This window comes from Podarcis cretensis (assembly GCF_951804945.1).
Source record: "Podarcis cretensis genome assembly, chromosome: 4".
NCBI classification, from domain to species: Eukaryota; Metazoa; Chordata; class Lepidosauria; order Squamata; family Lacertidae; genus Podarcis; species Podarcis cretensis.
The window spans coordinates 75,638,236-75,653,739 of record NC_137173.1 but is presented as its reverse complement, the minus strand read 5'-3'; the positions used below and the strand labels follow the sequence as shown (position 1 = coordinate 75,653,739).

The window sequence follows — 15,504 nt, the reverse complement described above, 5'->3', positions numbered from 1 at the left end:
TGTCCAGTCAAGCCCCCTGAAATGCACGAATCTTTTGCCCAGCGTGGGGCTCAAACTCACAACCCTGAGATTAAGAGTCTCATGCTCTACCAACCAAGCTGTGATACCCCAGTAATTTGTGTTCTGTATATCTAGCACTATCTGCTGTTGATTACAAGGTTTCAGAGACCAATCTCGGTGCTCCTTAACTGCAGGCTTCATATATTCACTTCAGTTTAGAATTGTGAGTCTCCACCTATCGCAGGGAATCAAAAGCGGGCATCACTGATGCTACCGTGATGTCCCTCCCTCCCACAAATGATAAGCGTTGAACCTCTCCAATAGATAACATTCCCCTTCCTTCAAAGTTCCAGATTTGCAGCGTTCCAGCCATGTCTCTGCTCTGCCGCGGTGTTTGCAGCAGCAGTAAATATGCCTGTTTTCTGCCAAGCCAGTCTTGGCACTGCTGCTGTGAGGATGACTGGAACGGCTTGAGGAACACTTAAGAGTCGCAGCCAAACGGGTGCTATAAATAGCCTGATCCTCCACCGTCGAGCATTAGGACGCCTGAGACCAGGCTAAAGTGCTTCAGGCACCAGGCATGGCCACAAACGTGTGTGAGCTGCACGTGAACATGGGTGCCCAGTGCCCTGGATAGTTACGCAAAGGAGCTTAGTGCTGCGGTCAAAGTTGACCTCCTTAATCTTGTCAGAATCTGGGAAGGCCTAACAGTGCAATGAATAATGGAGGTAAGGATAGTTGTACAGTGACCAATGTATTAAATGCTGCTTTCTGCGTTGCTCTTTTATTCAGCCATGCATTTACTTGTTAATTTTAACTCACTGTAGTCAATGGGCTCTGGCCAGATTTAACATCAACTATTCCAACAACACCAATGAAGAGTAAGTATGTAGATGATCTGTGCCTTGCCTAGTCCCTCCCCACTGCTGCAAAACATGCTCCTCACAACTGTAGATCAATTGTCCTCCCACCCCCGCCCCTCTTTTTAAGCCCTATTTCAGCTGCCATGCTTTTGTGGAAAATCTCTTCCTTGTAGATGATAATCTATCCCTTCTCTTCTGGTTGGTGATGCTGCTAGTTGGGAATTTACACACCGTAGTATTTAGGGGGGGGACCCCATGCCCTTGTATTTATAGCCTTACTTTGAATTTTAGCCTCCTGGCTGATTTTGTGGAGCTTTTCCTATGTAAATTTACAGATAAAATCTGTCCATTCTTTTAAGTGGGCTGTGTTTTGACATAACACTGGACTCACACCACATTTAAGCAAACTGGCTGACGTGTGAGCTGTGATTTGGTGTCACACTCCTCATTTCACTCATTTCTTAGTTGTGTGGGGAAACAAGCCACTTGGCTTGGTATTATATCCAAACCCGGGCTCGTAGTTTGTTTCTCTCCAAACAAACCATGATCTGGAGCCAAGGTTTCACCCTTGGCTTCTTGATCATGGATTGTTTGGGAGAAGCAAACCATCAGTACTGGTTTGGACGTAATGGACGCCAAGTCAGCTGCTCTGTAGTTTGTTTCACCAGACAACTTAGAGGAGGAACAAAGTGGGAGCGCACGAGCTGTGTGTATCAGTGTGCAACTCAGGCTCAGGCTAACTTGCTTAACTACAGTTCAATCTGGAATGTGGCTCCTCTATGCTGTGTGGGTCTCTGAGCAGTTTCCCCCCTCTCACATAGCACCTGCATTGGTCAAACAAACCATAGTGCTGTTTGTCATGTCATCTGAACCCAGACCACAGTTTGTTTCAAACAAAAGCGCAAGAGACAAGCCAGAAAAATGTCAAGGACAAACCATAGTTTATTTATGGCTTTCCGCTCAAGCATTGTTGGAAACAAACAATAGCCTTGGTTTGGACAACATGACAAGCAATCCTGTGTCTTGGTTGAGCTGCATGGGGCAGACAATGAACCCACCTGGCAGTGGGAAGGTACTTCCATGGGTAAGCCTGTTTTAAAACTGTGGCTTATTGTGATGTTTGTGCCAGGCCTAAGTCTCTCTTTCACCATCTCTCTCATGTTTAATATCGTGTCTTTTAGTTTGAGTAATCCAGGATGCTTTAAGGCAGACTGGATTTTCCTGGTATTTCTCCTCAAATCACATACAAAATAGTCTTGTAAAATGTAAAAGTAACGTTTACTCGCTCAGAATACATGTTGTAGAATAATGGATGGTATATCAGCTACAAAGTCCAGTTTAAAAGGGAGTCTGATCATGGAGCTCAGATTTAGCACAGAAGAGAGGAAGAGAATGTGCCCAGGCAGGAAGGAGAATATATGGATACACCTTCCCCCTGTCAGGGCACAGCAGGTGGGTCTCTCACAGAGTCCTCTCTAGTAAACTTTGAGCTTCAGCTCCTATCATGTGCCTATCTATCGAAACATGAAATGTTGGTTTGACTGCATGTTAAATATCCCACCTATGGCTTCATAATTGTCAGAGAAGTAGACTGGGCAGGGAACAATCTTCAGGCACTATTCATTTCAGCTGGGCAGGCATTCTTGGTTTAATGATAGGAGTCTTAAGAAAGAAACAGCACCACGTACTATCTAGGTAATGGTGCAGAGGGACAACTTGACACAAACTCTCTATAGACATTTCTTATACTTCATCAGACTTTATTTCCCCACCCCACCCCAAAGAAAGGTGTCAGAATGATTCCTTAGCACACCAGGCCAAATAGATAAATTCTGGGCTGTTGTGTGCAAGATTTATTGCTGGCAAATGTATAAAGTGTGTACTAAGCTCTTTCAAAATCAGCCACATTTTGTGTGTGTGTGTGTGGTGTTGTGTTCCTGATATTCACCAACTATTGTGATGTGCACAATGTTTTGTATTAAACCATGCAAGTAGCCATTTGGGTAAACTTTAGGCTGGCCTCCTCTAGTCTTCCTGACCCTGCTCCCTGCTTGCTAGCTTTCCAGCTGCTGATGAGCCAACCACGTTTTGCTAAGTCCGTTGCACACTGTGTTATGCAGAAAGAAGGAAGAAAAGAAAGATGTTAAGGAGGAGAAAAAGGAGGAAAAGAAAGAGGAGAAAAAGGAGGAAAAGAAAGAGGAGAAAAAGGATGACAAAAAAGATGATAAAAAGGATGATAAAAAGAAGGAAGAAGAGTAAGTATAAATTAGGAGGACTGCATCTTTACAACACACTTCCTGCTCTGTACAGAATTGAATGGTATAATCAACTACCATATTTTTTGCACCATAACACTCACTTTTTTCCTCCTAGAAAGTAAGGGGAAATGTCTGTGCATGTTATGGAGGAAATGCCTACGGGTGGCATGCCTACGGATTTTCCTCCTCTAAAAACTATGTGCGTGTTATGGTCGGGTGCGTGTTATAGAGCGAAAAATACGGTAACTGCTCCTGAGTCGTTTAGCTCTTGAGTGATTGTCGTGTTGAAACCTACAATCGGCTTTGGCTCTGGAATATTCAAACGGCGCATTCTAGAATGCTGCAGCCACTCAGGGACCTTCCACAACTTACGGAGAATTAGGGCCACCTCTCCCAGAACGTTGCGCAAACATGGGATAACTCTGGCACCTACGCAGAAACATTGCAGCCATCAATTGGTGCTGAGAGCTCCTTTTACAGGTGACAGCAGCATGATGTGAGCTGGTCCCCTGTGCATTTTCCACACCATGTTGCCTTCCTGTATAAAGGCTTGCAGCTCTGAGTGTTAGTGCAAAACTCCTGTGACTGACCCCGTCCACATGGCCATAGACCTTTTTAAACAGAAAGTAACAGCACTGCTGTAAGAGGAATTCAAAAAAATATGTAAACATATAAAGGATATGTAAGTCAGGCTTGGCAAAGCCTGTGTTTTCTGGTTGTCCCCTTAGAGCAGTTTAAGAAAGTGTTGACCCCACTTTCCCTCCTCTCCCCACTTGCTGATTCCTTGGCACATTGGCCAGTTAGGGCAACAAAACAAGCTGTGTGGGTGAGAGAGGAATGTATTGCAGCAGTCTTTGGTAGGCTGCTGCACTCCAAATGAATTGGACTACAACTCCCATCCTCCCCTGCCAGGAGGGTACCAAGTTGGCAAAGGTTGTACTACAGGAAGGAAGCTTCTGCTAACCCCGCTCTTTGAATTTCTTGCGCACGACTGGCCACAGTGGCCAGAGGATTTGGCACATTCAGGTTTGATAGCTGAAGCTTCCAATACTAAGGTCATGTGTACTGCTAGCGTGAACAGATGGGGTGCCATTGATATAGCCACTAAACCTATTTGCACTTCTATGAAGCACAAGGCTGTGCATGCATTCTTGGAGATAAATGGATCCCACTGACTTCAGCAAGACTGCCTTGGAAGGAAGTGTGCCTAGCATGGCAGCCTTGCAGATCAATCCTACGCAGGTTTACTCAGACATGGCCATGGGGTTTGCGCTTTGGGTCACTACCTAAGCTTGTGCCCACCGATGAGGATCAACTTCCTTGCAACACCATGTCGAGGAAGGTTGGAAAGAAACAGAATGCTCAAAAGGCAAAGTAGATAATTGATTCCAAGAAGTGTGTTGCAAAGATTGCATCTCAACTACGCTACTGATGTGAGAAAACGAAGCAACAATAGTGGTAGTTGTGTACTTTGCGTGCTGTAGACTTGTAGGAATAGTACCTGCTGCCGTACTGTGATAGTAGTGATTATGCAGGTAGTGAAAGCTGGTTAAAAACAAGATGTCTAGCTTCTGCATTTACTGTACTGGCAAGGTTGTAAATGTAATGCTGATAGTTTGGTGAGCAAAGTCTTTCACATCTGTATGGGCCATCTGTTCGATACCCTGTTCAGTTCAAGCCTTAAGATGCTGTGAATGAAGCAACCTCAATTTAAGCACAGGATGAGACCACTTTAGCTGATGACAAGCACTGACTGATGGTAGGATCAGTTATACACCTGAGAATTCCCAGACATGTCCTCTTTTGGGGGTCCTACATGACCACCCAGGGAGAAATTTTGCATTTTAAAGCAAATGTCCTGGATTTAGGGTTAAAATAAAAATAATAATAACTTGTGCATGGGGTGGCCCGGGATCTGGCATGGGTGACTCAGACTCAGCAGTGGAGCTGTCAGGCGATTACCCTGGAAAAAACAACTTTTTGTGTCCGGATTTTGTACCTCTTGAAATATGGCGACCCTAAGATAAACTCGCTGATTCCAATTTTTGTATACGCGGGTGCCATGTTGGGCCATACCAGAAGGACCAGTGCCGGCTATAATGTACTGTATTTCTTTACGAAATTGCAGCCTTCAGCGTACTGGAAGTGGGATCTCTCTGGGACATGAGATGTGTCTGTGATCAATGGAATTTCATGTGCTCACACCTGCATATTCTTATTGCTATTATTTCATTTATTAAATTACGGTATATACCACCCCCTCATCGCAAGATCTCAGGGCGGTTCACAGATAAAATACAAGTTAGAACAACAACAACAACAAGTAAAACATTAAAACGAAAACAACAAAACAATGACCCCCCGCTTTCCCCTTCTTTTCAGGAAGAAGAAAGAGGTCTTTGTGATGGACCCTTCAAGCGATCTGTACTATAGGTGGTTGACCATCATTGCAACACCCGTATTCTATAACTGGTGTTTGATAGTATGTAGGTGAGGATTATTCGTTGGTGGGTACTTCTGTTGTCATTGCCTGTTTTGGTCCTTTGTCTTTACTACTGGGCACGTTAGATCTTTTTAAAAAAACACAGCAAATATTTGTATCTGAATGCAACGTTGGTTGATTTTCCTTTTCCTACTCTTGTCCTGGTGTTTGGTTTTCCCCCCCATTATCATTTTTATAGTGCTTATTTATTTATTTATTTATTTATTGGCATTCTTTCTTCTGAGACAGTTGTGCAGATCGAAATGGTAGCAGTTTTCAAATCTGCTATATAAATAATACACATGAAACTGCTGACTATATATGAAATCATATGCCTACCTAGCTTGCTTTGAATGTCACGGTAGCTCATTTCTGCCTCATTTCCTCTCAATTTAACGCAAGATGCTACAACCTTGTTTTGCTTAATATAACCTTTCAGGCTAATTTTAAATATATTCATGTTTTATTAATATTTTCCCTCTTTTTTTGCGTGCCATTCACTTTAAACTTGCTCTGAAATCTGGAATGCTGGCCTAGCTATCTCTTGCTCATTAGATCCAGCTGTCTGCCTGTCTATCAGCAACTCTATTCAAGTGGTTTATATTAGCCCTACAATTCTATACTTTCATCTATACGCAGCTCTTTCTGAAGCAGGAACTGCCGCCCTCCCCACCCCATCCTCATCTCATTTGCAGCAATCTCTTGCCACTTGCAACAACCTGTCACTGCCATCTGGTGGGCTGAGTAGACCTGCAGTTCACAGATCATGAATTATATTTTGAATAGGCTGCGCCCTTGTGCAGCTTTTCTTGGATTATTTGCTCAGTGCAGTTCCGCTAAATTGATTTCTGCTCTCCACTTCCCTTATCAGTATCAGGAAGATAAGCACAGGGAGAATTCCAACCTCAGAGAATATATGGGAGATGAAAGCAGGCAATGTTTCAACGTAAAGCTGAACGTGTGGTTTGCTCTCCCCCAGTGCAACCTGCCTTGAACTGCTTGTTAGCTCTAAGCAAATCTTCCATTCCTTTCTGTTTGTTTAGAGCCTGTTTCGATGAGCTTCAACTGGAACACATTACACTTTGGCTGATCTTGGACTATTCCTCTGATGTCATCTATGTCCTGGACACATTTGTCAGGTACAGAACAGGTGAGTTGTTTGAGCAGTTTCCAACCACGGAATCACACCACAAATGGCAGCAGATTCTGTCTGTCTGCGTGAATCTGGACTCAGTTAAATTAGGGGGGTGGGATTCATGTTGGCATTGGCTCAGTTATGTTCCCAGATCTGCTTCTTGTTTATTTTTGCAATCTTGGGCCAATCAAGAACCCTTACTTTGCTTTTACTGCCCAAATGAAGCCTAGGTGTGAGCAGAAAGGACTTGAGCATCCTGCTGCAGCAGCCCCCCATGCACTCTCAAAACCTGCTCTGTACAGCTGAGGACCCTTCAGATTTTGAGGGTGCAAAGGAAGGCGAGAGAAGGAGAGAAAGGTGAAGTTCTGTTGGGTGAGCAGAAATCTGCTCATGCAATGTTGGATTCTGCCCGCTGATGTTAAGATGAGCACTATATAAGATGAGTAATGTCATGTCTGGGATGCGGGTGGCGCTGTGGGTTAAACCACAGAGCCTAGGGCTTGCTGATCAGAAGGTCGGCGGTTCGAATCTCCGCGACTGGGTGAGGTCCCGTTGCTCGGTCCCTGCTCCTGCCAACCTAGCAGTTCGAAAGCACGTCAAAGTGCAAGTAGATAAATAGGTACCGCTCTGGCGGGAAGGTAAACGGTGTTTCCGTGCGCTGCTCTGGTTCGCCAGAAGCGGCTTAGTCATGCTGGCCACATGACCCGGAAGCTGTACGCCGGCTCCCTTGGCCAATAAAGCGAGATGAGCGCTGCAACCCCAGAGTCGGCCACGACTGGACCTAATGGTTAGGGGTCCTTTTACCCTACCTATATATGATGAATAATGCCATGTCTTACCATTTTTGCGTTTACCACCCTGGGCTCTTTGGGGAAGGAGAGCAGGATAGCAATTTAATAAATGAAATGAGTGTGGCAATGCCTGGTCATACCTCAGAAGTTGAACAGAATCCGTTCTGGAAGTTTGTTCAACTTCTGAAACGTTCGACTTCCAAAGCGTGGCTTCTGATTGGCTGCAGGAAGCTCCTGCAGCCAATCGGAAGCCCCGTCGGACGTTCTACTTCCAAAAGAACATTCAAAAACCGGAACATTCACTTCCGGTTTTTGATTGTTCGGGAGCTGGAATGTTCGACTCCCAAGGCGTTCAGGAGCCGAGGTACAACTGTATTTTATTTATTTCAATAAATATTGATGGCAAAACAATATTTTGCTATAGATGGTCACAAAACAGTGAAAATATTGAAAATAAATATATTTGAAAACCCATGAGCAGCTTTCTGGGGTAGACAGTTCTGCTTAAGCAATCTCTTGCCTTCTCTGTCCTTTTGCTTTTTCAGGTTTCCTGGAACAAGGACTACTAGTTCGTGATGAAAAAAAGTTAAGACTGAATTATCAATCTACTACGCAGTTCAAGCTGGACTTGCTCTCTCTTGTCCCAACAGACCTGGGCTATTTTAAATTTGGGGTTAACTATCCTGAGCTGCGCTTTAATCGGCTGCTGAGAATTGCTAGGCTATTTGAGTTTTTTGACCGTACAGAAACGAGAACAAACTACCCAAACATGTTTCGAATTGGGAACCTTGTCTTGTACATTCTTATCATTATCCACTGGAATGCATGCATATTTTTTGCTATTTCCAAGCAGATTGGATTTGGAACAGACACCTGGGTCTATCCCAATATATCCCATCCAGAACATGGACGTCTGTCCAGGAAATACATTTACAGTTTATATTGGTCAACATTGACATTGACAACCATTGGCGAGACTCCACCTCCTGTGAAAGATGTAGAGTATCTGTTTGTGGTCATGGACTTCCTGGTTGGTGTGCTCATCTTTGCTACCATTGTCGGTAACGTAGGCTCAATGATCTCTAACATGAATGCCTCTAGGGCAGAGTTCCAGGCGAAGGTTGATTCTATCAAACAGTACTTGCAGTTCCGAAAAGTCACCAAAGACTTGGAAAACAGGGTTATTAAATGGTTTGATTACCTGTGGACCAACAAGAAAACAGTGGAAGAGAAAGAAGTTCTGAAGTACCTCCCTGATAAACTGAAGGCTGAAATTGCCATCAACGTCCACTTAGACACACTAAGGAAGGTACGCATCTTCCAAGACTGTGAAGCTGGACTCCTTATTGAGCTGGTGTTGAAGCTAAGACCCACGGTCTTCAGTCCTGGAGATTATATCTGCAAGAAAGGGGATATCGGAAGGGACATGTATATTATTAAAGAAGGGAAGCTGGCTGTCGTGGCTGATGATGGTGTGACCCAGTTTGTGGTCCTAAGTGATGGCAGCTACTTTGGAGAAATCAGCATCTTAAATATCAAAGGCAGCAAATCTGGCAACAGGAGGACAGCCAACATCAGAAGTATAGGCTATTCTGACCTGTTCTGCTTATCTAAAGATGACCTGATGGAAGCTCTCACTGAGTACCCTGAAGCCAAAAAGGCACTAGAAGAAAAAGGACGGCAGATTTTGATGAAAGACAATTTGATTGATGAGGAAGCAGCTAAAGCAGGAGCGGATCCCAAAGACCTGGAGGAGAAAATAGAAAAGCTGGAAGCTGCCCTAGACATTCTCCAGACCAGGTTTGCTAGACTCCACGGAGAGTACACTGCGTCTCAAGCCAAAGTCAAGCAGAGACTTGTAAAAGTGGAGACAAAAGTGAAGAAGTTCGGAAGTGGTACGCTGTCAGGTGACGAGGGTGAAAAACCACAGGAAGAGAAAAAGAATTAAGTGGGCACTTTGATCATCTTCATTCAGCTCAGAATATTGCATCAGAGAAGAGATATGCACATGAAAATATGTAAACAAGGCTATTTTTATATGGACCCAAATCAATGGCATTTGTAGCATTTTTAACTGAAGCAATTGTCATGTAAATAGGAAATTCTTATGTTTTATGATATTTTTAGAAACAGTTCTTCACTTCCTTTTCGTTGTTGTTCATTTTGTATTGGTTACGGGTTTCTTATGAGTTATGATCAGACCTCCTTGATGGCAGAGTGTGTGCATGTCTGACTGCATTTGTGATTGATACCTTTCACTATGTATTTGGCACCAAGGAGGTCTTCTGTAAACTAATAAGTTAGTGGGCTGATCAAACAGATGCATACATATAAATAAGAACACCACTTGCACCATTTCTGCTTTGAAATCATAGCAGCCTCCCAGTGAATATAATTTATCCACTTTCACATAAATTTATTCTACTCATTTTGAAGACACTAGACACTATATAGAACCATCTATATAGTACTTGCTGAATGTGGCATGTGTGAATGAGCTACTTGTATACTTATGTGTCACAAATCTCCATATAGTTCTACTTATGATATTATTTGGTTGTTGGAAGGGCCTGACGGAGTTCTAATTTCTCTCCCTCAGAGAATTACAGATAGGCAAAACTGGAGCAGTAAGTAGGGTTGCTGTGGAAGTGCCCTCTGAACTTTTGTTCAGACATATAACATTCATTCCAGAACTGAGCTGAAAAGAAACCAGTTTCTCAGTTTTGCAGCAGAAACTGGTTGTGCACAGTGATGATTGGCTGGTGCCTGTAACATCATGAATCCATAATCCCCCCTCCCCCTGTGGTTGTTTTTTGTTTGGTTTAAAAAGGCAGTGAATGAAATTTTAATTGCACAAAGTGACCCTTTGAATAATAAGGCAGATAGATAGCCTTGAAGCATGGGGAAAGGGAACAAGACTGCTCCACCAATGACCGCCACTTTCTGGGAATGTATAGAAACGAGAACAACCATGCTGCGTTATTCTGATGCTCATCCCATATTCCTGGTACTCTTTCTCTGTTCATTGCCCCTAAATTTACTATTCACTTTGGTTTTTAACAAAATGCAGGATTTTTTAAGCTTTTCTGCACTGCTGACAGTCCTCTGTAGTTTCCTTGTCGTTTTTCTACTGTGCAGCAGAAGTCAGCAAGTCATACAATATTTGCAAGCCTTTACTAACAGGCAGCACTATAAGACAACTCAGCCATGTGAAATAAGTTCCCCCACATTCTTCTTTCTCTCTTCTCCATATTGATGCCATTCCTTACACCCCTTTCTATGCTAATACATAACAATGAAGCTGTTAAGCAGAGGAACGATGATTTCCTCTCGTCTTGCCCTATTGCCTGTCAATTTCACAGCCATTGCATAAAAGTGTGTTCATTTTCTTCAGGCATGTCCTTTTACTGCTTCGAGGGGAAAGTTTTGTTTCCAGTAACCTGTAACAGGCTGTGAACTGTAAAAAAAGAAAAGAAAGAAAGTTAGAATGTGATGTAATTTATAAATTCATTTCTCTTAATTAAAAGTGCAGCATGCATATTTAGTCAGAAGTATGTTCCAGTGGGTGGTATTCAACTAAGTTTTCCTCAGAGTAGACCTATTGGAATTAATGGAACCTTATTTTCATTAATTTCAATGGCTCTACTCTGAATAAATTTTTTGCTTGATACTGCGCCCTCCACCTGTGAGTTGGATCCAATCTAAGTTAGTTGCACACAGTGCTTTTTTTTTTCTAGAAAAAGAGCTGCCGGAACTCACCATGGATACTGCCCTTGTTCTCTTATAATGGCAATGGCACCCACCTGAGAAGGGCTGGAACTGAGTTCTAGTGAGTGCTGGCTAGAAAAAAAGCCCTGGTTGCACATAGGTTCCATTGAACTCAATGTGAAAACTTAAACATGACCAACTTAATTGCCATTGATTCAGTGTGACCCAATTGCAGTGAATCCTGGGCTATAACCCAACTCTCAGTGTCTAACATTAAAAAGGTAAAGGTACCCCTGCCCGTACGGGCCAGTCTTGACAGACTCTGGGGTTGTGCGCCCATCTCACTTAAGAGGCCAGGGGCCAGCGCTGTCCGGAGACACTTCCGGGTCACGTGGCCAGCGTGACATCGCTGCTCTGGCGAGCCAGAGCCGCACACGGAAACGCCATTTACCTTCCCGCTGGTAAGCGGTCCCTATTTATCTACTTGCACCCGGAGGTGCTTTCGAACTGCTAGGTTGGCAGGCGCTGGGACCGAGCAGCGGGAGCGCACCCCGCCGCAGGGATTCGAACCGCCGACCTTTCGATCGGCAAGCCCTAGGCGCTGAGGCTTTAACCCACAGCGCCACCTGCGTCCCACAAAATACAAAAATACAAAAAATACAAAAAAATACAAAATATGAAGTTATTAAAATGCATAAAATGTACGATTCATCCAAGTAGCCAACAATTAAATTCAAACCATGATTCTTAAGATGCTATCCAACTAAGGCATACTCAGAAAGGATCTGCTGATTTCAGCTTGTCTACTCTGAGCAGGACTTAATGCTGGCTGTCACCCTTGTCATTTAGTGTATGTATGCTTGCATTTGCTGACAGAGCTGCATAGATGTTGTAGAAATTTTGAATTCAAACATGTCTATGATCCATAGTCAATACAGGGCAACCACCACATGGAGGGGGCTTGAAATAACACCTGTGTGATGACCCCCCCCATCCTGATTTTGCAGTTGTGTAAAATCGTATAACCACCTTTTTTATTTGCAATGCCTACTCTGGCAGATTCCCAACAGGGAAACTGAGACATGCAGTACAATCCTATACATGTGTCCACTGAGTTCTGTGGGATTTACACCCACGTGACTGACAGTAGTATTGCAGTCACAGTATGTGATGATTTAAGTGTGAAACCTCTCCATATGTTACAGCCATTGTGTGGAACACTTATTCATATATGGGCAAAGTCATTGGTAACACATATGGCTGGTCCAAAGAGGTCATCAGTGAAGAATGTTGTGGAAGGCCTCTGTCCCCTCATTGTATTACCAACTGTCCATCTTTAATCCTTCCTTTTCATGATCCAAGCTCTTTAAACCATCTGTAGTTTGAAGAAAATTGGACATTCCTGGTTTTGGTGCATCAGATTGGCTTTTCTTCCGAAATCCCTTGACAGTTTTTTCTTAAATGTATGACATTGACAAATAAACCATCAGTTCAGAACCAGCAGCTCTGGTTCCCTTATTTGGCTCTTTAGAACCAACATATAACGAGCAGAAAAATCAGATTTTTAAAGCTTCCGAGAGAGAGAGCTAAGGCATAATCTGGAGAATATTCACTGTTGATCCTCATGAATCCCAACGGGACTCTCAATAATTCAGGGCAACTCAGAATCCTGCGTCCATTTATGAACTCAGAAAGAATGGCTCAGGAACACGCAGGCTGAGAAGTCTTTTGGATATTACACTGAACCCTGAAGCTAAGTGGCAACTCAAGAAAAAATGCTACATATGGGAGAAAATGAAGAGGCAGGATACGGCGGCTGCTCTCAAATCATTCACATTTTCCCTTGCAAAACCAAGACTGAATCTGCCAGCTATGCTCAATTAGTTTGCCTTGCCTCTTGGCAATTCTCTTTGTGGTCCATTAGGCTGGAATATAGGATTCTACTTAGCAGGCTTTCAGCTACTGAGACCACATCAGCCAGCTTTTCTGATCTTGTTAGGAATCCAAATAGACACAGTGCGCCACTGTGAACAGCTTCTCCTACTTGTACTAGCAAGTCTACATTGGCATAGTCCAAAGCAGTGCAGCAATTTGCTTTTTCTTCATAGCCTATCAGATGTTCTTGACACTGACAATGAGAAGCAGATGGCAAGGCTTCTGAATTAAAACTCGCCTCCTTTAATATCCCTCTGCTGCTGAAACATTGGACGCATCATGGCAGAGTTTCCCAAACTTGGGTCTTCAGCTGTTTTTGGACTACAACTCCCATCATCCCTAGCTAGCAGGACCAGTGGTCAGGGATGATGGGAACTGTGGTCCAAAAACAAGAAAAGTTTGGGAAACACTGGTGCAGGTGGAATGTAGTGCATATGTGTCATTTGTCAGGGCACGAGGGTCATTGCTGAGTTTTCATCATTGGCAAAGGGACTATGCTGCAGGAGTAATAGAATATATAAGCTGGTGACCCAGCACTCATGTGCATAGCTGTCAACTTTCAGATTTGGAAATAAGGGATCAGCAGCCTCGAAAATAAGGGATCAGCAGCCTCACCTGTCCTGGGGACAGTCTACGGGATATCTAACAATCCGGGATAGCAGCGGGAAACAGTGGGAAACAGTGCTGGAATAAGGGAATTTCCAGCAAAAAAAGGGAAGGTTGACAGCTATGCTCATGTGGGGGTTACGTTCTGGGCCCCCACACGCATAAGCAAAAAGTGCATATTTGGGGAGCACCCTCTAAAAAGCCTCTAAACCCCTCTCTGCTCTCTCACCAATCCAGTTCAGAAATACTATAAAAAAACCCACAACTAAAATGGAAGCTCTGGGGCTGGTGGGAGAGTGGAGGATGTGCAGGGAAGCAGCTGCTGTGCTACCCTGTGGCTGAGCAAGCTCAGCAAGCCCTGCTGCACCTCCCGTCTCTTTTGACATCCTCTTTGCACTCCGGGGAGGGTCTCCTCCATGAGGACTCTGCAGCTCTCTCCTGTGATTTCTAGCTTGGAATGATTTATTTATTTCCCAGGGCTGTGCATATATGCAGTCACGCATAAGTGGGGGACGCATACGCACACACACACACACGCAATCAAATTGCAGCATTAAATTAAATTTTGGACATGTTCAATACTGAGTAACAAAAACTGTGTGGGTTGTACCAGGTCACGTAAAACTACCCCCCCTCTCTCTCTTCCCCTTCCAACTGCCCCAGACTGGCTCCCAAGCACCCTGTTGGATGCAAAACAGCATCTTCGTATTGTGGTTCCTTATTATTGCCTAATTCTCTTATCATACACAACTTCTTATCTGCCCCGAGCAAGTGCAAAAGAAACAACTACATGTCACTTACCTGTTTCCTCTGACACTCCTTCCTCCATGGTGAATATTAGACTGGAAGCTACTCAGGAAAAGGGACATCTCTGGAAAATGCTTTGCATGCTGATGGTGCCATATACAATTAATAAACTAACAGCATAATACAATAATAGCAACGATAATGTGGACGCCGTTCTACAGTTGTTTAAATTATGTGTAATGTCTCTTTGTATTTTAAAAATCATTTTATTATTCTGCCTTTAGCACTCTGTTGTTCTTTGATTTTGTTTTCATGTATCACTAGCTGCCTTGAGCTCAGTTGCGCTTGCAGAAGGATCACATGACTCGGACCATTTACACAACTGCCCCCGAGTGCCGTCTCCCATTTTGTAGAGTCTGCTTGGCTCCCTGGGTACCCTGGACCTCAGGGCAATGAAACAACGTGCTTGAATGCAAGCGGAGAAAAACTTCAGAGGAAGTTGGTGCATGCTCATAACCAAGGCTACTCAGTGGCAGCGAAGGTGGAAAAGGAGGTATCATCTGCTGCCGTCATTGCATCCTCATTGGTATCTAAAGCACCACCATATGCAGTGTGGTGATAGTGGAAAAAATTAGGGGAAATACTGTAGGTGCTTCAAATTTATATCCATTGTTTGACTTCACGGGTCGCCAGTGTGTTGCCATTGGGCCAGCAGAGGTCTTCACTGCCATCTACAGGGTCTTCTCCCTCTGCTGAAAGAAGTGATCTGTGATAGCCAATAGCAGGTATGGGGAACCTTTTCTGCCTGAGGGAGGCATTTCCTTCTAGGCCAGCAGTCGGTGTGAGCGGAGGCAAAAGTGTGCGGAGCAATGCATGCAAATGTTATGTTTGTCCAGTAGGCTAGTTTCTACACATATGAACACGTCCATGTCTAGCCTCCACCTGGATCAGGAAGAGGCATGATGAGAGTTCAAGAACA

At 43.9% G+C, this 15,504-nt stretch overlaps 1 protein-coding gene across 2 annotated transcripts in view; it reads left to right on the top strand.

Annotated features, from left to right (window-relative positions):
* The window catches only part of CNGA3 (cyclic nucleotide gated channel subunit alpha 3), a 35,972-nt gene extending 24,820 nt beyond the window's left edge, over positions 1-11,152 (top strand). Inside the window, exons 5-9 of one of the 2 annotated variants that reach the window (XM_079972662.1) lie at positions 828-881; positions 2,984-3,118; positions 5,504-5,611; positions 6,647-6,753; positions 8,075-11,152. In XM_079972662.1, coding sequence (XP_079828788.1) covers positions 828-881; positions 2,984-3,118; positions 5,504-5,611; positions 6,647-6,753; positions 8,075-9,477 — 1,807 coding nt within the window. In that variant the 3' untranslated portion in view covers positions 9,478-11,152. The remainder of the gene's footprint in view (positions 1-827; positions 882-2,983; positions 3,119-5,503; positions 5,612-6,646; positions 6,754-8,074) is intronic. The other variant, XM_079972663.1, reaches the window with a different exon arrangement.
* Positions 11,153-15,504: the final 4,352 nt, after the last annotated feature.